A 15,038-nucleotide genomic window follows, 5' to 3' on the forward strand; every position below is an offset into this window, starting at 1 on the left:
AAACTTTGGCTGTATGCACTTCTGGCTTTTTAAAGTTTATTTTGCTCCAAATAAACCCTTAGAAGAAGATAAAAATTCCCTCCCCTCTATTATGTATGGGCCACGATCATAGCTTTTTAGAAACCAACTTTTAAAACAACTTAAAAAGTAAATAAAAGTAGTGTGAGTGACAGCTGGGCAGAGTGTAGTGGCACTCATGTGTAAGGAGTTCTGGAGATAGGGATGTCTGTAAGAGTGCAAATTAACAGATTGGTGGCTTGGCTTCTGCCGGGATCCCAGAAAGTTTGCCTGTAACATTTTTCTGGTCTATATACCACCTGGTCTTTGTTTGAGCTAAAGTATGAATAATTGGGAACTGTTAGACTCTCAGGCATAATTTTCCCTTCAGATGTTTTTGTGTCCTGTAGGACTGAAGTTTGGAGATAATTTTAAAAGTTCACCTATTTTTAGCTGAAGATTTAATAAACGTTCACTAAGTTTGTCAACCAGTACATGTGATGTGTTTCTGTTGCAGTGGTCATACATGGAGTTTTTATTACTAATCTTTGTTTATTTGATCTAGTTTCACTAACTTTTGTTATGGAAATTTTCAAACATACACAAAAGGAGAACGAACAGTAAAAGGAACCATCATTTTGCTAATCTTGTTTTATTACCACCTCCAACACATTTATTTTTTCCGTTAGAGTTTTTAAAGCAAACCCTGGACATTAGGATATTTCACTTAGTATGTGTAATTACTTCAGCCTCTTTAACTGATAAGGGCTTTGGGAAAAAAAAAATACAATCACCATAATCATATTATTATACAGAACAAAATTACCTTATTTCCTTTTTGAATTCTAATTGTTAGAACTGGCAAATTATATAAAATATTCCAAATTAAAAAGCCTAATTTGATTCTGTAACGTTTAATGCACAGAAGTTCTTAGTATGGTCTATTTTCTACTGTAATTGACTAAGACTTACATTTTTGGGCCAGACAAGTAAAATAAGGATCAAGAGCTACTGGTAAAATACTACCACAAAAGCCAGATCTATTTTAGGCTTGAAAAAGTACTGAGAGGAAGAAGTAAAGACAACATTGAAATGTCTTCCGCCCCACGTTTATTTTAGCTAGATACTTGAGTGCCCACTGCATAGTATTTATCTTTTCTTTGGACATTGATGAAACCCCAAAATAACAAAATTGGATTTTAGACCAAAGAGTTCATAGTGTAAAGTTTACAGCATGATATAGGCAAAGGAACTCTAGAGATGTTAGAACTCTGGGAGGCCATATAGTAGGAAGCCTAGAAGAGGGCACTGCCAGCAGCATGCATGTGCATTCCAGACTTGGTATCCCAGCCAAATGTGACTGGTCCTTTAATTCTTGACTGGAAAGTTTTTACTTAGTCTTGGCTTGCATCTTAATGTACCCATGCTTCTGGAGATGTACTTGAGAGAATGGGAGCAAAATTTGTTATGGTAGAGGGGCTTCTGCTTCCCTTTGTGTGTAGCGGCTGTATTTCCTTTCTCCAGTTGAGGCAACAGTTTGTTCTTTTTATCAGGATGTTAGTGGAGCTACACTTCCAAGTATTACCACAAGGTGATGCAGTGACTTTGCACATTACTTCTCACTGGGTGGGGTGTGTGTGTGTTTGTGCGTGCATGCGTGCGCATGTGTAGTGTATAAATCTGCCTGTAAGTCATCTTGATACATTGGCATTCTGAGTGAATTTCAGCATTTTTATAAGCTTGCCAGTCTTTTCACTCCATTGCTTATCCGTGTGAGGAGTGAAACAGAGGAACATATGGAAATTAGAAATTTTATTTTACTATTTAAAATGGGTTGATTCATATTGTAATTACATTTAGATTACATTTATCCATGTTAACTTTTTTTTTTTTTTTTAAGATTTTATTTTTTCCTTTTTTCTCCCCAAAGCCCCCCGGTACATAGTTGTGTATTCTTCGTTGTGGGTTCTTCTAGTTGTGGCATGTGGGACGCTGCCTCAGCGTGGTCTGATGAGCAGTGCCATGTCCGCGCCCAGTATTCGAACCAACGAAACACTGGGCCGCCTGCAGCGGAGCGCGCAAACTTAACCACTCGGCCACGGGGCCAGCCCCCATGTTAACTTTTTTATGACTAGAAAATATATTGGAATTTAATAAAAAAAGATTAATGGGAGTGGAATGACTTTTATAAAATATTTCTGTAGTTATCACACTGAAATTTTTGAAGAGGTTGGAGTGTTGGAGAGAGATTAAGAAGGTTAATAGGATGATCACAAATTTTCTTACTCTTCAGGTTTATAAGCGTCGTGATTATATTTAAAGTCTGATGTTAGGGTCTTCTACTAAAAACTTGAATTTGGGGAGGAGGGTTTAAAAATAAAATTTTGTGTTAGTATGTTTAAGACAATGAAAATAATACATTTGTATACACTGTAAAAATTCAAACAATCAACTGAATTAACCTTTAGTCTTAAATCCTCTTTTCACACATTTCTCTCATGAGTAAAGACTATTAAGTGCATGATGAGTACTTTTTGAGTCCCTTTTGATGCATTTATAGGCATATATACATATATAAATATGTGTATACCTTCAAGCTATTTTATATCTTAAACACTTTTCATTGAAGTAAAAGTGTGAGGTTGGATTTTGGATTTTAAAAATACTCTTGTAATTGAGGTTAAACAAAAGTTTAGACTTCACTGCCTTGTTTTATAACGAATAATTACAGCTTTGTTGATTTAGTTTACTTTAGGAAACATGTTAAGTTTGAAGATAGAAAAATGTCATTCTTAAACTGCTTTTAATTAAAAACATGAGAAACTCATTCTAAGCCAGCCTTATTTTCTCCTTACTGAATATCTCCCTCAGAGAAACGTAAATATTCACTCTCTTCATAGAAAAATGTTACTGATTCTCTTGCCTCAGTTTTGGTAGTTCTGTCTAACAGGTTGGTTCAATTGATTTAGCTATAGTTTCTCTTATTAGTATCTTATAACCAGTAGTGAACATTTTTTTTCAAAACTGGGATTGATGGGCTTTTCCCACTTTAGAAAGCCACTGACTTGAAAAGATACTCGATAGCATCATGACATCCCCCGAGCCCAGATTAGCTCAGACAATTCAAAGAGACAAAGTAATAGCTGTTCCGTTTTTTAAAGCAGAATTCCCAGTGTTTGTAAACACCACCTTTTCATTTTCCTGAAGGCTTTGGGTTATCACCTGGGGAGTATCGACAGTTAATCTGTGAAATAGGGTTGCTGGTAATAAAGCCTTCTTGTTAGTGCAGAGGTACAGGAGGATTGCTGCTTAATGCACTCTCTTTACTTTGGAATCCTAGCAAACCTTAGATGGGGAGAGGCTAACAGGCAACCAGCCTGGTATTCTACCACAGCGGCTTCCAGGTTCAAGATTGACAGTCTCTCTATGGGATGTCCAGTATATTGTTTCAGTAAAGCAGTACTTTGACCAGAACAGATGCAGAGAATGCACAAGAAGAAAAGTGGATATTTTCCAAAGTGCTTGTTATTTGAAAACTTTAAAAATTGCCCTAGGATTTCAAACAGTCAGCAAAAGAAACAGTTGTAAAAGCATATTGTCCTAGATCTTCTTAGTAATAAAGACTTTTTTTTTTTTTTTAAAGATTTTATTTTTTCCTTCTTTCTCCCCAAAGTCCCCCGGTACATAGTTGTATATTCTTCGTTGTGGGTTCCTCTAGTTGTGGCATGTAGGACGCTGCCTCAGCGTGGTTTGATGAGCAGTGCCATGTCTGCGCCCAGGATTCGAACCAACGAAACACTGGGCTGCCTGCAGCGGAGTGCGCAACCTTAACCACTTGGCCACGGGGCCAGCCCCATAAAGACTTCTTAATGATTGTTAAAATATGAGTAGAGTCTTACTGCTGTGGTTGCCCTGTGGAAACTTCATTCATTTGTTAAGTAAATTAATTTGGTTAGCAAAATCTTGTTCTAGTTGTCCCCATTATTACAGAGATTCCTGTTTTGATGACTCAGAACCAAGTACTGTAGGGTCAGTGTCATAGTTTCTTATGTGTACTGTAGAATCAAGGATTGTGCTGAGTCTGTGACACACTGTAGATAGCCTTTTTGAGTAAATATTCAATTATATCCTTTATCTCAAAAGTAGAGAACAAAATATGGAAAATATTTGAGTCTTGCAGATTTTTATAGTCCACTCTCACCAGTACTTGGTGTTCACTAAGCCAGTGAGTGTTCACTGAATCTATATTAGATTTTCAACAATATGTTTTTCATTGACACTATACATTTAAAAATATGTAAATTATTTTTCAGCAGTAAATATGTGGAAAGGGTACATAAATACTGGAAATCAAGGTAGAATCATTGAACTCAGAGTGAAAGGGTGGAATCTGTATAAGTAGAGAGGAACAAATAGACTGAGCTATTTCAAGTAGACTAGCTGAGATTTTACATCTGAACAAGCATGTACCAGAAGCCCAAGGCCTAAGTCTGCATCTGTGGAAATGAGTGAGAGGTGGTAGTGGAGACTTAAGTTGTTGGGTTGGGTCAGAGTCTTAAGCAGTGGTTCTCTGTACTTGCTGCATACAGGATTAAGATTACTTTGAAAGACTTTAAAAGAAAAAAACACACATGTCCCATTTCTGGAAAGTCATTGTCCTGGCCTTTTTTTTTTTTTTTAAACCTCTAATGATTCTAATATGTAGTCAGGGTTGAGAAACACTGGTCTGGGGATTGTGAGCATGGGTCAGGAATGCAGGCACAGAGAGATTAGCATCAGTTATAGGAGCCTAGAATCAAGGGAGAGGAGGGGATGGGTCAGATTAGAGAGGAAAATGATGAATTTCAAGGGTTCAGCATAGGAACGCCTCAGGTTCATTTGCTTTTGGTTGCAAAAAGAAGCAGAGCTCTAGGCTGTCTAGGAGAGTTGAGTTTTTTCCCCCCTAAATTGTGGTCATAATAGCTTATAACATTGTGAAATTTCAGTTGTACATTATTATTTCTCATAGACCATATAAGTGTGCCCCTTCACCCCTTGTGCCCACCCTCCACCCACCTTCCCCCAGTAACCACTTATTTGTTCTCTTTGTCTGTAAGTTTGTTTATATTCCACATATGAATGAAATCATACAGTGTTTGTCTTTGTCTGGCTTATTTCGCTCAGCATAATACCCTCAAGGTCCATCCATGTGGTTGCAAATGTGACGATTTCGTCTTTTTTTTATGGCTGAGTAGTATTCCATTGTATATATAAATATCACATCTTCTTTATCCATTGATCAGTCAATGGGCACTTGGGTTGCTTCCACATCTTGGCTATTGTGAGTAATGCTGCAGTGAACATAGGGGTGCATAATTTTCTTTGTATTGTTGTTTTCAAGTCTTTTGGATAAATACTTAGCAATGGGATAGCTGGGTTATATGCTATTTCTATTATTTTTTTCTTTGAGGAAGGTTAGCCGTGAGCTAACTGCTGCCAATCCTCCTCCTTTTGCTGAGGAAGACTGACCCTGAGCTAACATCTGTGCCCATCTTCCTTTACTTTATATGTGGGACGCCTACCACAGCGTGGTTTGCCAAGTGGTGCCATGTCTGCACCTGGGATTCAAACCAGTGAACCCCGGGCCACCAAAGTAGAACGTGCACACCTAACTGCTCTGCCACTGGGCCGGCCTGGTATTTCTTTTCTTTTCTTTTTTAAAGATTTTATTTTTTCCTTTTTCTCCCCAAAGCCCCCCGGTACATAGTTGTATATTCTTCGTTGTGCGTCCTTCTAGTTGTGGCATGTGGGACGCTGCCTCAGCGTGGTTTGATGAGCAGTGCCATGTCTGCGCCCAGGATTCGAACTAATGAAACACTGGGCCGCCTACAGTGGAGCGCGCGAGCTTAACCACTCACCACTCGGCCACGGGGCCAGCCCCCTGGTATTTCTATTTTTAATGAGAGTTTGTTTTTGATTTTGGTTTTTAAAGTTTTTAACTGCCATGTAACTTTCTGAGCCATATTGTAAATGAGTTATTTCTCAACTTGTCAGTGAAAATCACGTTTTTAAGGAGGAGTTCCAGTATTAAAAACGTATATGTCTTCTCAAGGCTTATGGCATGCAAATATCCATGTAATTTGCATTAAATGGTATGTATTTTCTAAAGGTTTTTTTTTTAGTTGGTGTTATTCAACTTGTATGATTTACTTGTTTCAGATTCACAATGACATCCTTTCAAGAAGTCCCACAGACTTCCAACTTTGCCCATGTCATCTTTCAAAACGTGGCCAAGAGTTATCTTCCTAATGCACACCTGGAATGTCATTACACCTTAACTCCGTATATCCATCCACACCCAAAAGATTGGGTTGGTATATTCAAGGTAAGAAAAACTTTCTGCGTATTTCTTCCATGTAGATCGTTTTTATTTTCTTTTTAAGCAGGTTGATAAGTAGCTTGTACTATCCTTGTCTGAACTCTACATTAATGGTCATTTTTGTAGACATCAAATGTAAAACATTTACATTTGTAAGTGTAAACATTTTGTAAACACAAAATATTTAACAGTGCAAGGTAGTATACAGCAAATGTTGGGAACTTCAATTCACCAGGCTTTCTCCCTGTGATCAAAAGGTTTAACTTTATCAAGGTCTTGTGAAAATTTTTTCAGAATCTTTTTTTTTTCTTCTTCTTTCTCCATTCCTTTTCTGAAAAAATGATCTTTTCCTTTGGTTTACTATGTCATTTACTATCTCTTCCAGACATTTGTAATGAATTTTTTACAGCAGTTCTTATATTTTGCTATTCATTTTGTGTATTTACTTGAAAATTGCATTGAGATGATCGTTATAGTGGTGCTTCACTGTGCTGGAGGTTTTCTGGCAATTTCAATTCTTTAGAATGTGGTGGAGAACCAAAACATAAGAGAAGAGTGTCCTTTGAGCCGTCAAAATAATGTTATAAAAGTCCAGACAATAAAACGTATTTTTTTCCTGGGTTACTCTAGATTATCCCTCAGAATCAGTTTGTTTTATTTTAGATGTGATTTCAACGGTCTTGAAACTTTGTCTGGTCTGTATAAGTTAAACAGCAAAGTAGAAAGAAGTAAGAGTAGCTGCTAGACTTTGGCACATTGAGAGTATTTAGAAATGACAGTCCAGCCTAATAAAGTGAGGAGGTCAGGAAAACTGTATTGGACAAAACAGAGAGTAGGCATTTAATGACAATTCGGTTCCTTTGTGAATCCCTCAGTCCTTGAGGTTGCTGGATAGATGAGTCATTTACTGTTAATTTTGGGGGGTTTTTAGACTTGTCAAATTCCAAAATGGAGATAAATTTATTGTAAGCATTTTTTATGAAAGCAGTATCAGTTTTGATTTTATATGAGATATTGGTGTCAAGTTAAAGATACTGACCAAGAATCGTATTTTCTACAAGAATGGGTCAAAGAGGAAGAATAGAGCAAGGAAATGAGATTGAGGGAAGAGAATGGTATTCCTAACAGGAAAATGGTATAAGCAAAGGCACTGAGGTAAGAATGTTAGGAGAATGAGTTAGTCGGTTTAACTAGAACATAAGCTTCATTTAGGGAAGTGGAGGGAGATAAGGTTGGAATTAAGTGTTAGGCTAAATAGTTTGCCGACTTTTTTATTGTGGGCAGTGGGAAGTCTTTGCGTATATAGGTATGTAGGCTGATGTGTGATAAATTGTATTTCCTGAAGATGAATCTTTACCTTTTTACTTCAGACTTCTTGTTTATTTCTTCTATTTTTTTTCATTTTTAGTTAATAGCCTATTGCCTAAGGCAAAAGCTCATGACTTTCCCTTCAAATCCAGCCAAACAGCAATTCTATCCATTTTACTGCCTACGTATTTCTGCATAGTATCACTGCCCTAGTTTATGCCCTCCTTTTCTCTTACTGAGACTGTTGCAGTAGCTCACCTCTTTTCCCTGCTTTCATTCTTGTCCCCCCCAATCCCCGTCTGTTCTTCAAACTGCTCTGTATAAACTACTATAATATAAAATGAAGATCTGAACACATATTTTTCTTGTCTGAAACTCTTTCAGTGGTTCTTCAACATATATAGAATAATGCCAAGACCAAATAACTTAGTGTACTATATAGAGCTCCTTTATATGACTTGATCTGCGACTTCAGTTTTTTTCATTGCCCACAGCTTACTTTTTGCTTTGGTAATGCTAATCTGTTATCTCTTGTGCACTCCATGGACTGTAACTTTTCTCTAAACAACAAATAAATACTTAGATAAATATATAAATAAATGAATAAAATTGTATAGAATACCCTTTCCATCTTTTTTGCCTGGATAATACTTTAATATGTCTTTATTTTGTTCATTTGTCCACTTATTTCAGACAGTAAGTTCTTGGAAATGGAATTGCCATGTTTATGACATTGCATGTTCTTAAACACTTTATGTGTATTGCAGATTGCCCTCCAGAATGATTTTGATAGATATGATACTGACAGGCAGTCAGGGAGAAAGTGCCAGATAGTCATTGTAAGGGGGAGGGAATGAAGAGAAAGTGGATGGTATGGTTGAGAAAGTGTTAAGGAATTTGATTTGCCTGGGACAGATAGCAGTTTTAGATGATGAATGGGAAAGATTGGTTTGGGTCACTTTGTGGATTGTTTTAATATTTGGCTGAGAAATGCAGAGTAGTAGAGTTTGGAGGTGAACTTTAATCTTGTAGTGCAGAGTAAGATAAATTAGAATTAGAAGAGAATGGCAGAAGAGAGAATGTTTATACTATCCTAATTTTCTAGGTGAGATGACAACAAAGTCCTAAAGTAGAGAAGAGAATCACTTGTGGGTAATAAATCCATAAGTAGAATCCATAGTGTTTGTCAGCAGTTAGTTCAATGAATTGGGACTGGAACTCACTCATGGCTTGAGTATATTCACTAAGGGGGAGCAAGGTCATGTGCTCAGAGTTGGGAAGGGCTTGAGTATGGAGAAGATCTGGTCTTGCTAGGGTTGAAGAATGTTATATAGAATTGAGGTAGGGAACCTTCTGGTTGCTGAGCAGCAGTTTTGTGACTTTCTCCAGAGAGGTTCAGCACCCAAAATTGTGAGTGAAGAATTTCAAAAGTGGACATCATTCAGAGTGGGAATTGGAGAACAGTGGGGGAGTGTGAATGGAAAGGGAAGTCAAGAAGACAGAGGATACTAGTGTGGTTTTGGTGCATTATTGAAATGATTAACTGACGGTGAGGTCCATGTTGGGTAGGGAAATGAGTGAAGCCAGACAAGGGATGTAGACTGGGTTAAAGATTTTTATTTTTTCCTTTTAGTTTTTACTCCCTCTTCTAAGTATTGACTAGTTTTAATTATAAGTAAAATAAACATATGTTTATTACTTTGCCCTTTGCAAAGATCTTTCATCAGAGCATTATAGTCCCAATTTTATAGATGAGGGAGCTGAGGAGAGAGAAGTGACTTGCTCAAGGTTATCCATTAAAGTTTGGAGCTGTGATTTGAACCTCATGTAAATTGGCATTCAAGAGTTGTTCTCTGACCGTTTGGTTAAGTGAGAGATCTGGTTACTCAAAATTAGCAACAGAGTTCCTTATAAATCCAGCATGTATTTTATGAGTAATAGAGTTAAAGCGAAAATACAGGAAAAGATTTAGAACTATACCTGATGCCATATCTTTACTATTAAACCCAACATTAGCTGCAGTAAAATATCATGTTATATTATATGAATTTTATTGTTCTGTTTGTGTTTATGACTTTTATTTGTTCTTATTTGTATAAGTGTATGAGCATAAGGAATTTATTTACATTTAGATTTATGCTTAGTACAAATTAAATTACCTTATAATTAATTTATATTAAACTAAAGGTCCATGGGATTTAAAAAAAATTTTAGTCTTAAACAGTTCTCATGCTTCCGAGATACTGTTCTTGATGAGGAGATTGGAAGTGCAAAGTGATTCCTTCATGTGTCCAAGGTCACAGGCAAACAGAATCTCCCAGTAAGGCGCTGTTCTCACTGCATCAAACTGCATCCAGATGAGAACCTTTAATTTCCTGGTGTGGAAAGTGAACCTGAGCAGTGGTTATATACTTGAATATGCTGTTTCAAGCCTTTGTTTCCCTCTTTCTTTTGTCTCCTTTCCTTTTCATATTTCTCTTCTGCTGCTTCTGTTTTCCTGCCTGGGTCTCCCTTCGAGCCTGTCTTATTTTCTGTTTTAAAAGAATATTCTGTTGTAAAAGTAATCACGATTTTAGAAAAATTAGAACAAAACAGAAAATATGAGAGAGAAAATTAAGATGACCAGCAATCTCATTGCCCAGCTATATTCCTACCTAGTAAAAGTGGTTAGTACATGTTTTAAGTATTTCCTTCAGTCTTTTTTTGTTAAGGAAGAAGACTTTCAGTCTTTTTTCTAATGCATATGTTTTGAAAGTAGTTGGAATAGTACTGCATGCCCTTTTTTATGTCCTGAATTTTTTCACTTATGATTATAATCACTTTCTTATTAATATAAGTAGCTCTGTAACATTTTATCTCATGGAGGGACATTTATACTGGTTATGATATTTCTATCTTAGAATCAGCGTTGAATCCTCCTTGTCTATATCTAGGCATTTTTGTAGTTTTCCTTTAAAAGGAGGGACCTTTAACTCTTCCGATACTTTTGAAAACTACAGTGTATACAAAAGAAGGAAAATGAATGACCCTACCCATTGTACCCACACCTCTTCCAGAAATATCTAAATTTGGTGTATATTTTTCTAGATTTTGAAAATTCATACTTATTTTATACTATTTTGTATGTTTTGTATTTATCCATACATAACCGGCAAATTTATTTTCAGTGCCTTTCCACTCCTAGTCTTGTGTCTGTCTTCCTTTATCCCTATCTCAAAATCTGTCCCCCTTGGATCTCTGTCTCTCTTTGCAAGTGCTCTCTTCACCCTTATGTTTCTATCTTTCTCTTAAGATTTCTCCAGAATTTATTAATATCTTTACTTTTACTAGGCAACCTTGACGTCCTTCACATTTTCTTTATGTTCCCTCTCAGAATTTTCTTTATGATCAATACTTCTCATCTAACATGTTTTTCTAAAATGTTAATGCCATTTAAAGGGAACGCATTTGTGATTTTTTTTCCTTTAATGTCACCCTTGTTTAATTTCCTTTTTAGCTCTTATTTTGCTATTGCATTTGTAACAGAAGAATGATTCCCAGTACTATGGTAATTCCCCAAACTAAACTATGTGAAGTATCTGTTGCTTTGATTCCTTAACGTAGATAGACCCTCTTAACTGGATTCAAGTGTATCTCCTAGACGCAATATATTCTGACAGTCATAAGTAATTTTAACTCTTGGTCTCAATGTTCTAAGTGTTGTCCTATTCTTGCAGTTTTTCAGTGTTTTAAAATTGTTGTTACCAACTCTAAATGTAATAATTTTTTTAACGTTTGCTGCTAATGGACTAAGGCAAATTCCCTTGGATTTCAAGGGATTGAAATCTGCAGTCCAGAAATCGAATCAAGTTCTAGCCAGGTGACCAGGAAAATAAAACAAAGAGAAACAACCGGTGACTTGGACAGTTTGTGGTTTATTGACTCTTCTAATAACATTTGTTTGTCATTTTTACCATGTGCGCCTATATAATTTTCCAATGTCTGTCTTCTGTGTTTCTTCCACTGTGGTCCAGTCTACTATACACTTACGCTGGAGTGTAGGTGTAAGACATACCCATCCTAAAGGAGCCCGTATTCTCTTTCCAGATTGAAAGACTTTTACATTTATTTTTTTATATATACCTGACGTGTGCTTCCCAGAGAGGCCTAAGAACTACTGTTCAGTTTTCCTTCCTCGAAAGGAATTTGAAGTATAGTTCTATATTCCTAATTTTTGTACTCAGAGAGTTGTGTCTTGCCCCACTTCCCCAGTAGGCTCAGCATAGGGTACATGTGACACACATCTCATAGCACAGTCAACCACTCTCTTGAGAAGAGTTGCCCAGACTTATGCAAAAAGGGAAAGCAAAGTATAAGTTACTATTATAGTCAACCAATAAGAAACAGCCTGAGCTGTTGTGATTTACTTAGAGAAAACACAGCAAGGACCAAACCACTCAACATATTTCTTTTCTTACACACATTTTTCTTAGATGAAAGACAACTAGAAACAGAGCTTTCCCTCTTTACCTTACTGTGTCTTGTTTTTTGTCAACTTTACTTCTTTTAAGAATTATATAGTTATAGACTCAGTTTTGGAAGGAAGAAGGTGGAATTTCAGAAAGTATGAGTATTTTATATCCTGCCAGGAGAGGAGTGAGTGGTGTCCTGGTGGTTAAGAGCTTAAACTTGAGGTTCAGATCCTGACTCTGCCATTTACTAGTTTCTTAATTTGTAAGATGAGGATAATGATATTTACTCCAAAACAAACGTTCAGTAAGCTATCTGTTACTGCTGTTCCCAGTACCACTTGAATCAGATATCTGTAAGTGTGATGTTAGCAGTTTTGTGTGTCAGCCATCACAAATAAATGACACACCGCAACTCTTCTGTTGACCACTTGATCTAGGTAGAGCCTGTTCACTTAGGGAGATTTCTTTCAAAAAAGATGCAGCTCTACTTAGTATTTCTTTAAAAATCGGTGTATAGACAGGGACAAAGAGTGCAAGGTATGACTTATACTAAATGCATTTATTGGGGGAAAAACTTCAAATAGGCTCTCTTTCAGGAGATGGCAGAAGCATCGTGGGATCTGAAATGAGGGACAGAACATTGTAGAGTGAAGATGACCATCCCTAATAGGATGTGTGTCCTTAAGTGTTAATGAACAGTAACATTTAACGAACGCTAATGTACTAGGCACTGTGCTAAGTGCTTTGCAGGGATTATCTCATTTAATACATGCACAACCCTTTGAGATTGTTACCATTAACTCCATTTTAAGGAGGAGGGAACAGAAGTTCCTTGTCTGAAGTCATACAGTTAGTGGGTGATCTTTTCTGGCAGTCTGACCTTACTGCCTATGCTGTTAATCACTACAATATACTGTGCTTGCAAAAACCACCTTTTATAGAGTGCTCACCATAGGTCAGGCACTCTACTAAGTACTGCTTTTATGTTCATCGTCTAATTTTAATCTAACAATTCTGAGAGGAAAAACTGAGCCTCAAACAGGTGAGGTAAATCACTTAACATCACAGATTCCTTAAGCTTCTCATCTATAAAGAGACAGTGTTTTTCAAACGTTTTTGTTTATGACATACAGAAAGAAAGAAATTCTGTGATTCAACCCAGCAAAGTTGCATGCAAATACACCTGAAACAAATTTTCATGAGGCAATACAGTAGTACCCCCCTTATCTGTGGTTTGGCTTTCTGTGGTTTCAATTACTTGTGGTTACCTGAGTCTGAAAATATTAAATGGAAAATTCCAGGAATAAACAATTCGTAGGTTTTAAATAGCATATCATCTAGCTCTGTCCTTCCTGGGTTGCGAACCATCTCTGTCTATTGTATCCATGCTATATGCGCTACCTGCTCGTTAGTCACTTAGTAGTCCTCTTGGTTATTAGATCACCTGTCACAGTATCACAGTGCTTGTGTTCAGGTAACCCTTACTTTACTTAATAATGACTCCAAAGTGCAAGAGTAGTGACATTGGCAATTTGGATATGCCAAAAAGAAGCTGTAAAGCACTCCCTTTAAGTAACAAGGTGAAAGTTTTTGACTTAAGAAAAGAAACACAGTCATTTCCTGAGGTTGCTAAGATCTGTGGTATATTTTATTACAGTATATTGTTATAATTATTTTATTATTGTTAATCTCTTACTGTTAAGAGACTTATAGAGATTTATCAAGAGATTATCAAGGAGATTTATCATATATAAACTTTATCATAGGTATATATATACATATATGGGAAAAGGCATAATATATAGGATTCAGTACTATCCATGGTTTCAAGCATCTGTTGGAGGTCTTGGAACGTATCCCCTGTGCATAAGGGGGGACTACCTACTATACTTACCCTTCATGCACTCTGATACTTTCTAATTTTATGCAATTAAAGAATAAATGTGATTGTGAACCACTAAATTGATATTACCTCTTTCTGCTGGGTTGTGACCTGCCGTTTGAAAACACTCCTTAGAAACTAAAGATTGATGAGATTCTTCCAGCTTCAATATTCTGTAATATCTAGTTCTAGGTCAATCAGACTTACAGAACATATGTATAATCTAACCCTGTGGATGATGCATAATTTCTTATAATATTACTGGCAAATGAATATCTAGTACCTGTTTTCAACATCTCTAATGTTCAATATTTAACACAGTACCATCCATCTGGAAAATGAAGACTGAGATATGTAACGTATATATTCATGTTGTAAGTTGAAGATGTTTTAGAGATAGGTGGGACACAGGTGGTCTATTTGTACATATAAACATCTTGATAATAAAGGCGTTTTACAAAATTTACCAATTCGCTACAGGCAAGACTTAGTAAAGATCAGAGATAAGTGAAATTTAGTTAGTGGATTTAAATCTTGTTAAAACACTTAAATTTGAGACATAAAATAGTAAGTTTTAAAAAGTTATATTTAGTGCAATCAAATTTTAAGCAAAATAAGTTTTTATATTTGATCATAGGCATACTAAGATTTTCCTTGAGAAATTGGATATCAAATTGCATTTTAATGCATAGTAGAAATTCTACTGTTCAGTTTATATAGATTTTTATAGCACTAAGTTATAGCTTAATAAAAAATCATAAAAATTTGACATGCTTGTTAAAATACTCATGATTTGTAAACATATTAACGCATGTTTTAACTTTAGGATGTAGTAAAAAATAGTATGCTAGAAGATATCACTCTAATATTAAACTATTTACTTATAATATTCATGTTTTATATTTTTTAGGTTGGATGGAGTACTGCTCGTGATTATTATACATTTTTATGGTCCCCTATGCCTGAACATTATGTAGAAGGATTAACAGTCAATTGTGTATTAGCATTTCAAGGTAAGAACTGAAAACTACAGAACTTGATG

General features: G+C 36.0%; 1 protein-coding gene across 4 annotated transcripts in view; it reads left to right on the forward strand.

The window, feature by feature from the left end:
* Positions 1-15,038, forward strand: part of TAX1BP1 (Tax1 binding protein 1) — a 78,934-nt gene that overhangs the window by 2,651 nt on the left and 61,245 nt on the right. For all 4 annotated transcript variants that reach the window (XM_001499910.7, XM_005609271.4, XM_023639425.2 and 1 more), the window contains exons 2-3: positions 6,196-6,361; positions 14,907-15,009. In XM_001499910.7, coding sequence (XP_001499960.3) covers positions 6,203-6,361; positions 14,907-15,009 — 262 coding nt within the window. In that variant the 5' untranslated portion in view covers positions 6,196-6,202. The remainder of the gene's footprint in view (positions 1-6,195; positions 6,362-14,906; positions 15,010-15,038) is intronic.

The sequence above is a fragment of the Equus caballus genome, chromosome 4 (assembly GCF_041296265.1).
Source record: "Equus caballus isolate H_3958 breed thoroughbred chromosome 4, TB-T2T, whole genome shotgun sequence".
In the NCBI taxonomy this organism is placed as follows: Eukaryota; Metazoa; Chordata; class Mammalia; order Perissodactyla; family Equidae; genus Equus; species Equus caballus.